The sequence below is a fragment of the Capra hircus genome, chromosome 13 (assembly GCF_001704415.2).
Source record: "Capra hircus breed San Clemente chromosome 13, ASM170441v1, whole genome shotgun sequence".
NCBI lineage: Eukaryota > Metazoa > Chordata > Mammalia > Artiodactyla > Bovidae > Capra > Capra hircus.
In genome coordinates, this window is record NC_030820.1 from 42,872,508 (window position 1) to 42,887,542 (window position 15,035).

At 41.3% G+C, this 15,035-nt stretch overlaps 1 protein-coding gene across 2 annotated transcripts in view; it reads left to right on the plus strand.

Moving 5' to 3' along the window:
* Window positions 1-15,035, plus strand: part of LOC102188299 (prostaglandin F synthase 1) — a 64,926-nt gene that overhangs the window by 19,728 nt on the left and 30,163 nt on the right. The window contains exon 8 of one of the 2 annotated variants that reach the window (XM_018057324.1): window positions 1,891-2,373. The exons of the other annotated variant lie outside the window; for it this stretch is intronic. Within the exon in view, the coding sequence (XP_017912813.1) occupies window positions 1,891-1,977 (87 nt within the window). The 3' untranslated portion in view covers window positions 1,978-2,373. Of the gene's footprint in view, window positions 1-1,890; window positions 2,374-15,035 lie in introns of those variants that run through there. 2 annotated transcript variants of the gene reach the window in all.

Genomic DNA, 15,035 nt, shown 5'->3' on the forward strand with positions numbered 1-15,035 from the left:
GCTTTAGCAGGTGGATATGACTCTTGTCAGAGGAGCCTGCACACTTCTCCATGTAGTTTTACATGTATATTTGGCTAGACTGTGGTCAATTAACCTGGTTATCACATCAGCACAGTACTATGACCCATAGTCAGTGAATGGAAAAAAAAAAAAACAACTCTTCATTTCTAGACTCAGAACTGAGTCATCAATTCTGGCAAAGTTCACTGCCCAATGTTACAGGGTCCATTTAAGTCAAGGTCAAGTGTATGGTCCCCTAAAAAATTGCTTCTGTGTTTCCATTCTAATTTGGCCCTGCAATACACCTAGAATTGGTTTTCCAATGTAATATGAAAATGGTTGCATATATGTTTGTTTATTAAGTGGAAATCTAAGACAACAAGGATACCAAATCAATCTAGCCTAAAGGGAATCAACCTTGAATATTCATTGGAAGGACTGATGTTGAAGCCAAAGCTCTCATACTTTGGCCACCTGATGCGAAGAGCTGACTCACTGGAAAAGACCCTGAAGCTGGAAAAGACTGAGGGCAGAAGGAGAAGGGGGAGACAGAGGATGAGGTGGTTGGATGGTATCACCAACTCAATTGACACGAGTTTGAGCAATTCTGAGTTGATAATGAACATGGAAGCCTGCCTTGCCACAGTCCAGTGTGTCACAAACAATTGGATATGACTTAGCAACTGAATAAAAACAACGTGTCCATATTTTCCACAGATTTTCATTGTCAACTCTGTCATATATATAGAGATTTTAAGTACATTTCTGGCCTCTTTCTTCTATTTAACTATTTATTTTTCTGTACTGTGTTATTAAATTGTAAAATAAGTCTTATTTCCAGAATGGTAAATTCTTCAACCAGTCCATCCTAAAGGAAATAAGTCCTGAATATTCAATGGAAGGACTGATGCTGAAGCTGAAACTCCAATACTTTGGCCACCTGAGGCGAAGAGCTGACTCGTTTGAAAAGACCCTGATGCTGGGACAGATTGAGGACAGGAGGGAAGGGGACGACAGAGGATGAGATGGCTGGATGGCATCACTGACTCAGTGGACATGGGTTTGGGTGGACTCTGGAAGTTGGTGATGGACAGGGTGGCCTGGTGTGCTGCAGTTCATGGGGTCTCAAAGAGTGGGACACGACTGAGTGACAGAACTAAACTGAACTGAAGAATGTCTTGGCTGCTTTTTATTAGTTCTTTTATTTAAAATTTGGTATCACCTTACTGACTTCCACAAGAGAATGTGTATGTCAGTCTTTGATTCATGTTGCATTGAAACACTAGATGATTTCAGAGAAAACAAATTTCTTTACAAAACTGAGCTATCCATTTCATGATTATGATGTGAACTTTTAATATTTCAGGTGTTCTTTAATATTTAAACTTTTCATAACTTTATCTACAAAGGCATTTACACAAAGTTTCTTTTAGATTTATTCATAAAGAGTAAGTTTGCTATCAGCTTCTTGGATAGGCTTTTGCAAGGAAGACTCCTCCCCACATCAGTCCTCAGCCCATCAGTGCAATGCTGTCACACTTAGGGTGTGTTGGGGAGCATGAAGCAGTCTAATGTTTGCTCAGGTGTCAAGGCAGGAGTGTCCAAAGACAAAAGGGTATTTTAGTACATTTCTTTTCTGTCTGAAGTGATTCACTTAGAAAGATAAGGGACTGAGGCACTGTAGTGTTTGTGAGGTGGACAGAGAAGGAGGTGTGGGAAGGAGAGGTGAGAACTCAGCAGAGGGTCCCTGGCTTGTTCACCTGGAAGCTGAGGACAGACATGGCTTCCCTGTCCCCTTTTCTTGTCCCCATCCAGCTGGAAAGTCCTCCAGTTCCCAGGAGGAGGCCATTTTCTTGGGGGAGAGGTAATGTGATTCTTCTTTCCTTCCAGGTGCTTGACTTTGAACTGACTCCAGAAGACATGAAAGCAACCAATGGCATCAATAGAAACATAAGATATTACGAATTTCTACCATAATTGACTTACAGATGTTTCACACACATTTTTTTTTTTCTGTAGCAGGCAGATCAGTAGGGCAACTAAGCTTTTGAAAACTTGATTCTAGGAAGACAGTCCTGATTCCAGTATAGGAACCAACCAGAGTCTTCCTGCAGGCATCAAAGCAGAGGTTTCCTCTTGGGCTCTGTGTCTGACCAACAGAAATGATTGGTACCTAGGACAGCCCATCAGTAAAATCCTCAGAGTTGACATCGTGGTGACTTCACTACTTTGTGCCCCTAATCCCTGTGCCTGGTGCACCTCCTCTCAGGGCTGAGGGACCCAGTAAACACAGATGGCACAGTGCCAGCAGCCCACTATTGTTTTTACATCAGGATAAAATGGTTATATTAATAAAAACTGTATAATAATGAATCCTTTCTGGATTACATTTGTGTTTTGTTGTTGTTTAGTTACTTCAGTCAGTCAGCTCAGTCTCTCAGTCGTGTCTGACTCTTTGCGACCCTGCGAATTGCAGCACGCCAGGCCTCCTTGTCCATCACCAACTCCCGGAGTTCACTCAGACTCATGTCCATTGAGTCAGTGATGCCATCCAGCCATCTCATCCTCTGTTGTCCACTTCTCCTCCTGCCCCCAATCCCTTCCAGCATCAGAGTCTCTTCCAAAGAGTCAATTCTTCGCATGAGGTGGCCAAAGTACTGAAGTTTCAGTTTTAGCATCATTCTTTCCAAAGAAATCCCAGGGCTGTTCTCCTTCAGAATGGACTGGTTGGATTTCCTTGCAGTCCAAGGGACCGTCAAGAGTCTTCTCCAACACCACAGTTCAAAAGCATCAATTCTTCAGTGCTCAGCATTCTTCACTGTCCAACTCTCACATCCATGCGCGAGTTGCTTAGTTGTGTCCAACTCTTTGGACCCACGGACTGTAGCCTGCTAGGCTCCAGGGTCCATGGGATTTCCCAGGCAAGAATACCAGAGTGGGTTGTCATTTTCTTCTCCAAGTTGTCTTGCCAATCACTGAACACATGTCTCCTACTTGGCAGGTGGATCCTTTATCACTGACCACCTGGGAAGCCCCCATTCTTGTTATTCCTAACAGAATGATAAAACATCTTGTTGACACTTTTTTATGGAGGAAGGTCCCATAAAGGCCAACCTGCAATAGTTTTGAGAAATTACATGGGCCTGCTTCCACCCAGTCTCCTGAGGGTCTGGTGGATTTTCTCCCTTATGGGCATTTCTTCTCCAAGACACAATCCATTTCTTTCAAATTAATCTTTTCCTTCATTGATCTTTTTTCCCTATTACAATTCCCATGTCCTCATCCTTGTTATCTCACCAAGCTGAATTACCAGTCGATCATGAGCTTAACTGACCCTCTAGTGAGAGACTGCTGTGTCCTTAACAGGACACACTCAGGTAAGATCATCTGGGTCTCTCTGGTTTCTTGAGTGAAGACTCACTGCAGTTTAGCCTTTATCCAGCAGAAGTCCATCCCCTGGGGAGCCCCCACCTGCTTGCCTTTGACTTAGTCACTAACATAGGATTCCAGACTCCTTATTACTGCAGGAGAATGTCAGGATTGAAGAGACAGAAGAGAAATTTGGAAGGGAGTTTAGAGAGGAGCGAATGCAAATTATTGGTACAGCAAAGACTTTGTTTGAAGGGAAAGATCTCAAAACTCTCCCTATTGTTTGTAAAACTATATCACAATTCTGATAAAATACATGATAAATGAAAAAATGGTGGAGACTCACTTTTCTGTCCTTAAAGACTTTTATCTTCTCCTTCATTAGGCTGTGAATGGCTAGACTTATTCCTCTTTGTGGGCTCAGGTCAACAGCACAGCTCCTGGCCCTTGGAATTGCTCAGAATGCACTCTTTAATGAATTGAATTAAAAAGGACAGGTTTAGAAAGAAAAGTAGAAACATGGAAAAAAGAAAAAAATAGTTATACTAACTACTGTGTAACCAATGTTTTTTTAAATATAAATTTATTTATTTAAATTGAAGGTTAATTGCTTTACAATATTGTATTGGTTTTGCCATACATCAACATGAGTCCGCCATAGGTATACACGTGTTCCCCATCCTGAACCCCCTCCCTCTTCCCTCCCCATACCATCCCTCTGGGTCATCTCAGTGCACCAACCCCAAGCATTCAGTATCATACATCGAACCTGGACTGGTGATTCGTTTCATATATGATATTATACATGTTTCAATGCCACTCTCCCAAATCATCCCACCCTCTCCCTCTCACACAGAGTCCAGAAAACTGTTGTATACATCTGTGTCTCTTTTGCTGTCTCGCATACAGGGTTATCATTACCATCTTTCTAAATTCCATATATATGTGTTCGTATACTGTATTGGTGTTTTGTTTTTTCTGGCTTACTTCACTCTGTATAGTAGGCTCCAGGTCATCCACCTCATTAGAACTGATTTAAAGGTATTATTTTTAATGGCTGAGTAATACTCCATTGTGTGTATGTACCACACCTTTCTTATCCATTCATCTGGTGATGGACATCTAGGTTGCTTCCATGTCCTGGCTATTATAAACAGTGCTGTGATGAACACTGGGGTACACGTGTCTCTTTCAATTCTGGTTTCCTCAGTGTGTATGCCCAGCAGTGGGATTGCTGGGTCATATGGCAGTTCTATTTCCAGTTTTTTAAGGAATCTCCACACTGTTCTCCACAGTGGCTGTACTAGTTTGCATTCCCACCAACAGTGTAAGAGGGTTCCCTTTTCTCCACACCCTCTCCAGCATTTATTGCTTGTAGACTTTTGGAAAGCATCATTCTAACTGGCATGAAATGGTACCTCATTGTGGTTTTGATTTGCATTTCTCTGATAATGAGTGATGTTGAACATCTTTTCATGTGTTTGTTAGCCATCTGTATGTCTTCTTTGGAGAAATGTCTATTTAGTTCTTTGGCCCATTTTTTGATTGGGTCGTTTATTTTTCTGGAATTGAGCTGCAGGAGTTGCTTGTATGTTTTTGAGATTAGGCGTTTGTCAGTTGCTTCATTTCTATTATTTTCTCGGATTCTGAAGGCTGTCTTTTCACCTTGCTTATAGTTTCCTTTGTTATGCAGAAGTTTTTAACTTTAATTAGGTCCCATTTATTTATTTTTGCTTTTATTTCTGGGAGGTGGGTCATAGAGTATCCTGCTGTGATTTATGTAAGAGAGGATTTTGCCTATGTTCTCCTCTAGGAGTTTTACAGTTTCTGGTCTTACATTTAGATCTTTAATCCATTTTGAATTTATTTTCGTGTATGGTGTTAGAAAGTGTTCTAGTTTCGTTCTTTTACAAGTGGTTAACCAGTTTTCCCAGCACCAGTTGTTAAAGAGATTGTCTTTTCTCCATTGTATATTCTTGCTGCCTTTGTCAAAGATAAGGTGTCCATAGGTGAGTGGATTTATCTCTGGGCTTTCTATTTTGTTCCATTGAATTCTACCAAAAATTTAGAGAAGAGCTAACACCTATCTTACTCAAACTCTTACAGAAAATTGCAGAGGAAGGTAAACTTCCAAACTCATTCTATGAGGCCACTATCACCCTAATATCAAAACCTGACAAAGATGCCACAGAAAAGAAAACTACAGGCCAATATCACTGGTGAACTTAGATGCAAAAATCCTTAACAAAATTCTAGCAATCAGAATCCAACAACACATTAAAAAGATCATTCACCATGACCAAGTGGGCTTTATCCCAGGGATGCAAGGATACTTTAATATCTGCAAATCAATCAATGTAATACCTACTCCAGTGTTCTCACCTGGAGAATCCCAGGGACGGTGGAGCCTGGTGGGCTGCCATCTCTGGGGTCACACAGAGTCGGACATGACTGAAGTGACTTAGCAGCAGCAATACACCATATTAACAAATTGAAAAATAAAAGCCGTATGATTATCTCAGTAGATGCAGAGAAAGCCTTTGACAAAATTCAACATCCATTTATGATAAAGAAAAAAAAAACGCTCCAGAAAGCAGGAATAGAAGGAACATACCTCAACATAATAAAAGCTATATATGACAAACCCACAGCAAACATTATCTTCAATGGTGAAAAATTGAAAGCATTTCCCCTAAAGTCAGGAACAAGACAAGGCTTCCCACTCTCATCACTACTATTCAACATAGTTTTGGAAGTGTTGGCCACAGCAAACAGAGTAGAAGAAGAAATAAATGAATCCAGATTGGAAAAGAAGAAGTAAAACTCTCACTATTTGCAGATGACACGATCCTCTACATAGAAAACGTTAAAGACTCCACCAGAAAATTATTAGAACTAATCAATGAATATAGTAAAGTTGCAGGATATAAAATCAACACACAGAAATCCCTTGCATTCCTATACACTAATAATGAGAAAACAGAAAGAAAAATCAAGGAAACAATTCCATTCACCATTGGAACAAAATGAATAAAATACTTAGGAATGTATCTACCTAAAGAAACTAAAGACCTATATATAGAAAACTATAAAACACTGATGAAAGAAATCAAAGAGGACATTAATAGATAGAGAAATATACCAATATCATGGATTGGAAGAATCACTATAGTGAAAATGAGTATACTACCCAAAGCAATCTATAGATTCAATGCAATCCCTATTGAGCTACCAACTGTATTTTTGACAGACCTAGAACAAATAATTTCACAATTCGTATGGAAATCAAAAAATCTCAAATAGCCAAAGCAATCTTGAGAAAGAAGAATGGAACTGGAGGAATCAACCTGCATGACTTCAGTCTCTACTACAAAGCCACAGTTATCAAGACAGAATGGTACTGGCACAAAGACAGAAATATAGACCAATGTTTTAATACATCATAAATTAAGAAAATATCATTGCCACTTTGTGCTGTATGATTATTCAGGTGACTGTGGTATCTCTTCAATAGAGTGGAATTTCCTTAATGGAGACAGTCTGTATTTTGGGGAGTGCTCAGTATTTGCTTACCGATGGATGTGTGAAAAAAGAGTAGCTACTTTGTTTGCTCTGATCCTTCTCATAGTCTAGGGACAGAAGTTCAACGAAGGGGCTGAAATGATCTCCAGAGTTAGTCCCAGGTCTTGGGCCCTCTTAAAATTGTAACCTGAGGACAACTACCTGTCACTGTGGAGTGACGGTTACACATCAATGTTGGGACTGGATGTGCAGGTGCCGTGTGCACATGTAGCAGACAGCTGATGTGTGTTTGTTGGGGGGGAAGGAGGGATGTGTTTGTAGATTTTGAATTTTAGCTCATCCTGAATGCACTCACAGAGTAATGCTCTCTATGACAACATGAAAGAATTAATAAATGAATCCTCCTCCTTCTCTTTCAGTGGTATCAATCACCCTGAATATCCATTTCTTGAAGAATATTGATTCTCGGATCTCACTGTGGTTCTTTAAGAATTTCTTGCTTCTGGGGCTGTGAAGAGGATTTTTGTAAGTGGTGAAGGTGCTTGAATGAAGTGTCTCAACTTTTGAAAATGCCTTTCCGTGTGAAAAAATAAATAGTTTATGAAACAATTAAAACTTCAAGGGAAGAATGCTCTTTTTTTCCCTGCTAATTAAAAAAAAAATTACAGGAAATTTGGAAAGTAAAAGAGAAATGATAGAAAATAAAGATAAGCTGTAATTCACCATTAAATAATACTTTGGTACATTTTCCTTATAGAATCCTATACAAATTTGCGTGCATGATTATTTACAAAGACAAATAATCTTCAATCAGGTTGTATACTTTTCAACTTAGCATAATCATCTTGGTAAGCTAAAATATGATTTAAAAAATCCAGCATTATATTTTGCTTTCTGTAAAGCAGCACATCTTATTCATTTATTTAAATTCTTAATTGTCTGCCCACGCTTAGCATTTTGATAAATATGTACATATTTTACCATCCATTCATTGGTTGTCATTCATTCATTCATTCAGCAAAACTTTATTTAACATTCTTTAGTAAGACATTGTTTTATCAATAAATATTAACTAAATGAGAAATCCTTGAGTTTATTGTCTAGTGGAGGATGGGACAGCGAATGTCATCAGGAGAATTTAGCTGTTAGAAATGGGTAGGTGTCTGTTGAGAAAATCCTGCACAATCTCTCACATTTCTGTCCATCTGTTAGGCAGAGACACCAACTACCCTTAATCCCACATAACTTTTCATTTGTACAAGAAACAGCCTTGAAACATAGAGACAATGGCTCCTTGCATTTCTCTGGAACAGAAAATGTTAAGTCCAGGAAGGAAGAGTGTTCATGTAACATTTGAGGGCCAGCAAGTTTGCTGATGTGGGTGGAGTTTAGTGAGGGAAAAAAACAGGAGTTAGAGACAAGCCAGAGAGCCAGTGGGGCCATGGGGTCTGTGTCATGTGGGTTTTTGAGAGGTCTTTACTCTGAGGGAAGTAGAGAATGATATTTTGGTTTTGAGCACAGTAGTTACATGAGCTGACATGTTTTCAAAAAAAATCACTCTGGTTGTTATGTTTAGAAGAAAAAGAGGAGAAAGAGCCCCTTTTTAGGACTCTACAGGAATTTAGGTGAGAGGTAATGTTGGCTGCAACCACAGAAGGAGCAGTAAAGATGGCCAGAGGTATTGGAATAGGAACTTATTTTAGGGTCAGCATTAACTAGGCTGCTAACATGTTGGACATATGGTGAAAGGTAAAGGGGAATCAAAGTTGACTCCAGGTGTTTGTGTTTAAGTAACAGGAAATGCAGATGCCATTTTCTCAGATGGAGACAATCGGGGCAGATCATGAGTTCAGTTATAGATATGCATCTTCCAAATGCCTTTAGGTATCCAAGTGAAGATGCGTACATAGAGCTGGACATGCAAGTCAATTAGAGGAAAGGTTTAGACAAAATATTCATATCTGAAATTTGTAACATATAGTCTCTTAAAACCATGAAACTAACTAGTCAGAGATATTACATTATGCAGTGAGTGGTGTGGACAGGGAAGTCAAGCTTCATGAGCAATAAGCATTAAGAAATTGCTTTAAGGAAAACAAACAAACAAACCTGAAGGAACCATCAAAAGAGGTTGAAAAGGATCAGGGAGTGAGGTAGGAGGGACTGTTTTAGAAGGTATGTGAAGTAAGTGTTTGCAGGAGAAAAGAGTCCAGTGCTTTCAACGGGTCAAGTAAGAGAAGACTGAAAATGGACCACTGGACTCAGCAGTTAACCTTGGCAGGATCAAGTGCAGCTTTGATAGAGTAGTGAAGGCAAACCCTGAGTAAAGTTGGTTCAAGAAATGATGTGAAGAGACCAATGTGGAACTGAGTATATACAGTTTTCAAAGACTTTGTTGTAATGAGGACCACGGAATCAGTCACTAAGGAAGAAAGTGGAATCAAGAGACAAGACTCCTGTGTTTGGGGAGATGACCACCAGTCTCTGAGGTCAGAGGAACATTCCAGTAAAGAGTAAAACTCGTGATGCTGCAGATGGAGGTGGGGCTAACTTGAACCCCATCTGTCTTAGTTAATGCTGCTCTTATAACAAATGACCAAAAACTTTGTGCTTTGAAACAACACCAAGGTATTCGTTTACATATCTGGAGGTCAGAAATTCAAAATACAGTTCTGAAGTCTGAAATCAAAGTGCCAGCAGGCTTGTGGTCTTTTCTGGAGTTTGTAGGGGAAATCCATTTTGTTGCTTTATCCAGCTCCTAGAGAACAGGTCTTGGGTTGTTGGAAGAGTGTGTTTGCTAAGACCACAGTGTTGTCTTGGTAATACTCTGTTATCCTTTGCCCTGCTACATTTGTACCCCAAGGCCAAACTTGCCTGTTACTCCAGGTATCTCTTGACTTCCTACATGTGCATTCCAGTCCCCTGTGATGAAAAGGACATCTTTTTTTTGGTGTTAGATCTAGAAGGTCTTGTAGGTCCTCATAGAACGTTCAACTTCAGCTTCTCCTGCATTTGTGGTTGGGGCATAGACTTAGATTACTGTGATATTGAATGGTTTACCTTGGAAATGGACCGGGTACCTTCTGTCATTTTGAGGTTGCACCTAAGTACTGCATTTTGGACTCTTGTTGACTATGAGGGTTACTCCATTTCTTCTATGGGATGCTTCCCTACAGTAGTTGATATAATCATCATCTGAATTAAATTCACCCATTCTCATCTATTTTAGTTCACTGATTCCTAAAAAATCAATATTCACTCTTGCTATCTTCTGTTTGACCAAATCCAACTTCCCTAGATTCTTGGACCTAATGTTCCAGGTTCCTATGCAATACTGTTCTTTAAAGCATCAGACTTTACTTTTACCACCAGACACACCCAGAGCTGGGTGTCATTTCTGCTTTGGATCAGCCTCATCATTCTTTCAGGTTGTATTTCTCCACTTTTCTCTAGCATATAACATATTGGACACCTACTGTCCTGGCGGAGTCATCTCTCAGGGTTGTATCTTTTTTGCTTTTTCCCACCATTCATGGGGTTCTCAAGGCAAGAATTCTAAGTGGTTTTCTATTCCCTTCTCTAGTGAGCCAAGTTTTGTTGGAACTCTCCACCATGACTCATCCATCTTGGGGGCCATGTATGGCATGACTCATAGTTTCATGAGTTACACAAGGCTGTGACCCATGTGATCATTTTGGTTACTTTTCTGTGATTGTGGTTTTCATTTTGGAGGCCATGGGATTGAAATTCTTGCTCCTTCTGTCTGTCTAGTGATGGATGAGGATAAGAGGCTTGTTGAAGCTACCTGATGGGAGGGACTGGCTGTGAGGGAAACTGAGTCTTGCTCTGTTGGGCAGGGCCATGTTCAGTAAATCTTTTACCCAATTTTCTGTTAATGGATGGGACTGTGGTTCCTCCCTGTAGTATGGAAAATTACTAGGCCATTAAGGCATGACCTAAATCAAATCCCTTATGATTATACAATGAAAGTGACAAATAGAGTCAAGAGATTAGATCTGATCCATAGTGCCTTAAGAACTGTGGAAGGAGGTTCATAACATTGTAGAGTAGGCAGTGACTGAAACCATCCCCAAGAAAAAGAAATGCAAGAAGACAAAATGGTTGTCTGAGGAGGCCTTACAAATACCTGAGGAAAGAAGAGAAGTGAAAGGCAAAAGAGAAAGGGAAATATATAGGCAACTGAATGCAGAGCTCTGAAGAAGAACAAAGAGAGATTAAGAACACCTTCATAAGTGAACAATGCAAAGAGAGAGATTAAAACTATAGAATGAGAAAGACCAGAGATCTGTTCAAGAAAATTAGAGATACCAAGGGAACATTTCATGTGAAAATGACCACAGAAAGGACAGAAACTGTAAGGCTCTAACATAAGCAGAAAAGATTAAGAAAAAGTGGCAAGAATACACAGAAGAACTGTACAAAAAAGGTTTTAATGACCTGGATAACCAGGGTGGTATGTTCATTCACCTAGAGCCAGACATTTTGGAGTGTGGGGTCAAGTGGGCCTTAGGAAGCATTACTATGAACAAAGCTATTGGAGATGAAGGATTTCTAGGTAAGCTATTTCAAATCCTAAAGGATGATGTTGTTAAAGTGTTGCACTCAACATGGCAGCTAATTTGGAAAACTCAGCAGTGGAAAAGGTCAGTTGTCTCTCCAATCCCAAAGAAGAGCGGTGCCAAATAATGTTCAAACTACCACATAATTGTGCCCATCTCATATGCTAGCAAAGTAATGGTCAAAATCCTTCAAGTTAAGCTTTAATAGCATGTGAACTGAGAACTGCCAGATATACAAGCTGGATTTGGAAAAGGCAGAGGAACCAGAGATCAAATTGCCAACATCCACTGGATCACAGAAAACACAAAAGAATTCCTGAAAAATGTCTACTTCTGCTTTATTGACTAGGCTTATGCCTTTGACAGTACTGATCACAACAAACTGTGGTACATCTTAAATAGTTGGCAATACCAGACCACCTTACCTGCCTCCTGAGAAACCTGTATGCAGGCCAAGAAGCAACAGTTAGAATTGGATATGGAATGACAAAGTGGTTCAAAATTGGGAAAGAGGCACATCAAGGCTGTATGTTGTCACCATGCTTATCTATATTACATGCAGAGTACATCCTGCAAAATGCCAAGCTGGATGAATCACAAGCTGGAAACAAGATTTGGGGAGAAATATCAATAACCTCATGCATGCAGATGATGCCATCCTTATGGTAGAAAGGGAAGAGGAACTAAAGAGCCTTTTGACGAAGGTGAAAGCGGAGAGTGAAAAAGCCAACTTGAAACTCAACATTCAAAAACCTAAGATCATGGCATCTGGTTACATCACTTCATGGCAGATGGGGGAAACAATGGAAACAGTGACAGATATTATTTTCTTGGGCTCCAAAATAACTGTGGACACTGACCTTAGCCATAAAATTAAATGCTCCTTGGAAGAAAAACTATGACAAAACTAGGCAGCATATTAAAAAGGAGAGATATCATTTTTCTGACAAAGTTCTATATAGTCAAAGCTCTGGTTTTTCCAGTAGTCATGTACGGATATGAGATCTGGACCATAAAGAAGGCTGAGTGCTGAAGAATTGATGTTTTCAAACTGTGGTCCCAGAGAAGGCTCTTGAGAGTCCCTTGGACGGCAAGGGAATCAAACCAGTCAATCCTAAAGGAAATCAACACTGAATATTCATTGGAAGGACTAATGCTGAAGCTGAATCTCCAATACTTTGGTCATCTGACCAGAAGAGGCAACTCATTGGAATAGACCCCGATGCTGGGAAAGATTAAGATTAGGAGGAGAAGTCGGTAACAGAGGATGAGATGCTTAGATGACGTCACCAACTCGCTGGACATGAGTTTGAGACAGTGAAGGGTAGAAGTGTCTGGTGCGCTGCAGTCCATGCTGTGGTAGAGTTGGATAACACTGAGGGACTGAACAGCAGGAGAACACTCCGTTCTTGGTCTTCTAGACTCTCCAGCCATCTCAGAGACAGCACATAGTGTCTTCGAGTCTCTTATCTAATGCTCCTATCTTCCCACCTTCTCTTTGGCTACAACCCTTTGACAGGTCCCACGTATAAGGACTTTGTGATTACACCAGGGTGACCCAGGTAATCCAGGAACATCCCCATGTCATGGTTTTATTTATTTGTTTGTGCCTGCTTTTTATTCAATAGGCACCCACTTTTTATAGAGCTAGAATTCACACATCATAAAATCCACCATTTTAAAGCATACAATTCACTTCTTCTTAGCATATTTCTAAGGTTGTAGGACTTTTCACACTAATTTGAGCATTGTCAGGACCCTCCCCCTCCCCAGGTGTCTGCTGATGCTGAGCACCACACCAGGGAGGCTGCCTATGTTGCATGGACCTCAGCATGGGCAGCCTTCATTGTGTGAGCACAATGCAGTGTCCTTTCCATGATTTTGCCCTTCACCCCAAGGGACTGGCAGCTCAGGGCTGGGCATGGTCCTGTGCTTGTCTTCTGGCCGACAGAGGTCTTCATTCCTGCTGAGCCCTGGAACTCCCTCGTTTCAGTGGCTACAGTGGCCACCCTTGGAGACTCCCGGGAACTGCTGAAGCTGTGGACCAGCGACTGCCTGTGCTCAGGGCTCCTCCCCTTCCTGAGTGGATGCATTCACATGGTCATCTGCTCTTGCTGGGGGAGGAGGCAGCATCTGGGGAGGCCGGAACTTGTTGAGTTTAGACTGTGGCTGTGTGGACATGCACTGGTGCTGAGAGAAGGCCACAGGCCAGAGATCCTGGCTCCAGCTGGAGGCAGCAACTGAGCACAGCCTAGTATGAGGGCCAGAGGGTCAGCTGGTCAGCTACGGCAAACATGAAGCTGCCCAGTGTCCCTGCTTTGAGTGACAGAAATCCCTCCAGAAATTTCAGTGGACACAGAGCCAGCAGTGAACCACCATGTTTCCTGAAGTCCCCTGACGTCAGGGGTGACCTGTGACTGATTCCAGCATGCCACCCTCTTGCCCAGCCCGTGGGATGTGCACGAGGCCGTACTGCAGGCTCCTGGGGGGCAGGACCCTCCCCCTGCCTCTGAGATGGGATACCAGAAACCAAGTTTCCTATTGGGAAAACTAGTTTTGAATCTCCGTTACAGCAAGAGGAACCCTCGCTTAAATAATGCTGTTAGATAACCCGACTATTCAGATGCAATGCTCTCTGTGATGATGAAGACACTGAACCAACAGCTGACAGTAAGAGTGAGAAGCTGCAAGTTTATGTGAGGCGTTTCTCTCCATGTGAGTTTTGCAACACAGCTTCCTGGAGCAGTGGCCCTCTTGGGTGCCCTGTGACACAGCATTTCTGACCATTGGCCGGTGACATTCACTGACACTGCTCTTCTGAGTTAAAGGCCCACTAACTTGATTTAAATCTTTTTCCTGCTTACAGAAATTAGTTATTTTTTCAAGGCATAACGGTAAACTATGCTAGTTGATAAAAACTTTAAGACTAAAAATAAAATTATTCTTAACCCCAGTACTCAAATTACACAGTGACATTTTCCTCTAGTGTTTTTTTCTGCACCAATGTATTATGAAATGAGGATCACACTCCTCAGTCTCATATCCTATTTTACTTCACTTTTATACTGTCCATTCTGAGCGATAACAGACACAAGACCCACACTGTAAGAACACTTCAAGTGGTAAACAAAAACAAGGATAATCCTCAGCAATCCCAGAGACCGCTGCAAGCTGTTCAGTTTATACATATTCATCCAGACTTCTGCTTAAGCAAAAACAACACATTTACTTCCATGTACGCCATCTGTAGGTATAAACATGGGATCACATATACCTGTCCATCTGTACACCTTCCCCCGACTTCTAACACATCCCCACATCCTTCAAGTTCATTCACATGGAGCCCTGATGCTCGGAGGTCCCACTACACTTCAGATGCTGGAGGTGCCCCTGGTGTCATGAGGAACGACATTCCTTGAAGTACTCAGCCCACCTCCCTTCCCCAGACTGGGGGAAGGAGTTAATCGAATGAAAGGGTGGGAGAATAACTAGGCACGTAGCACCCAGCCTCGTCCACTGGGGCACAGGTCCTGCTGCTCTGGGCCAGGAGTGCAGTGCTGTGGA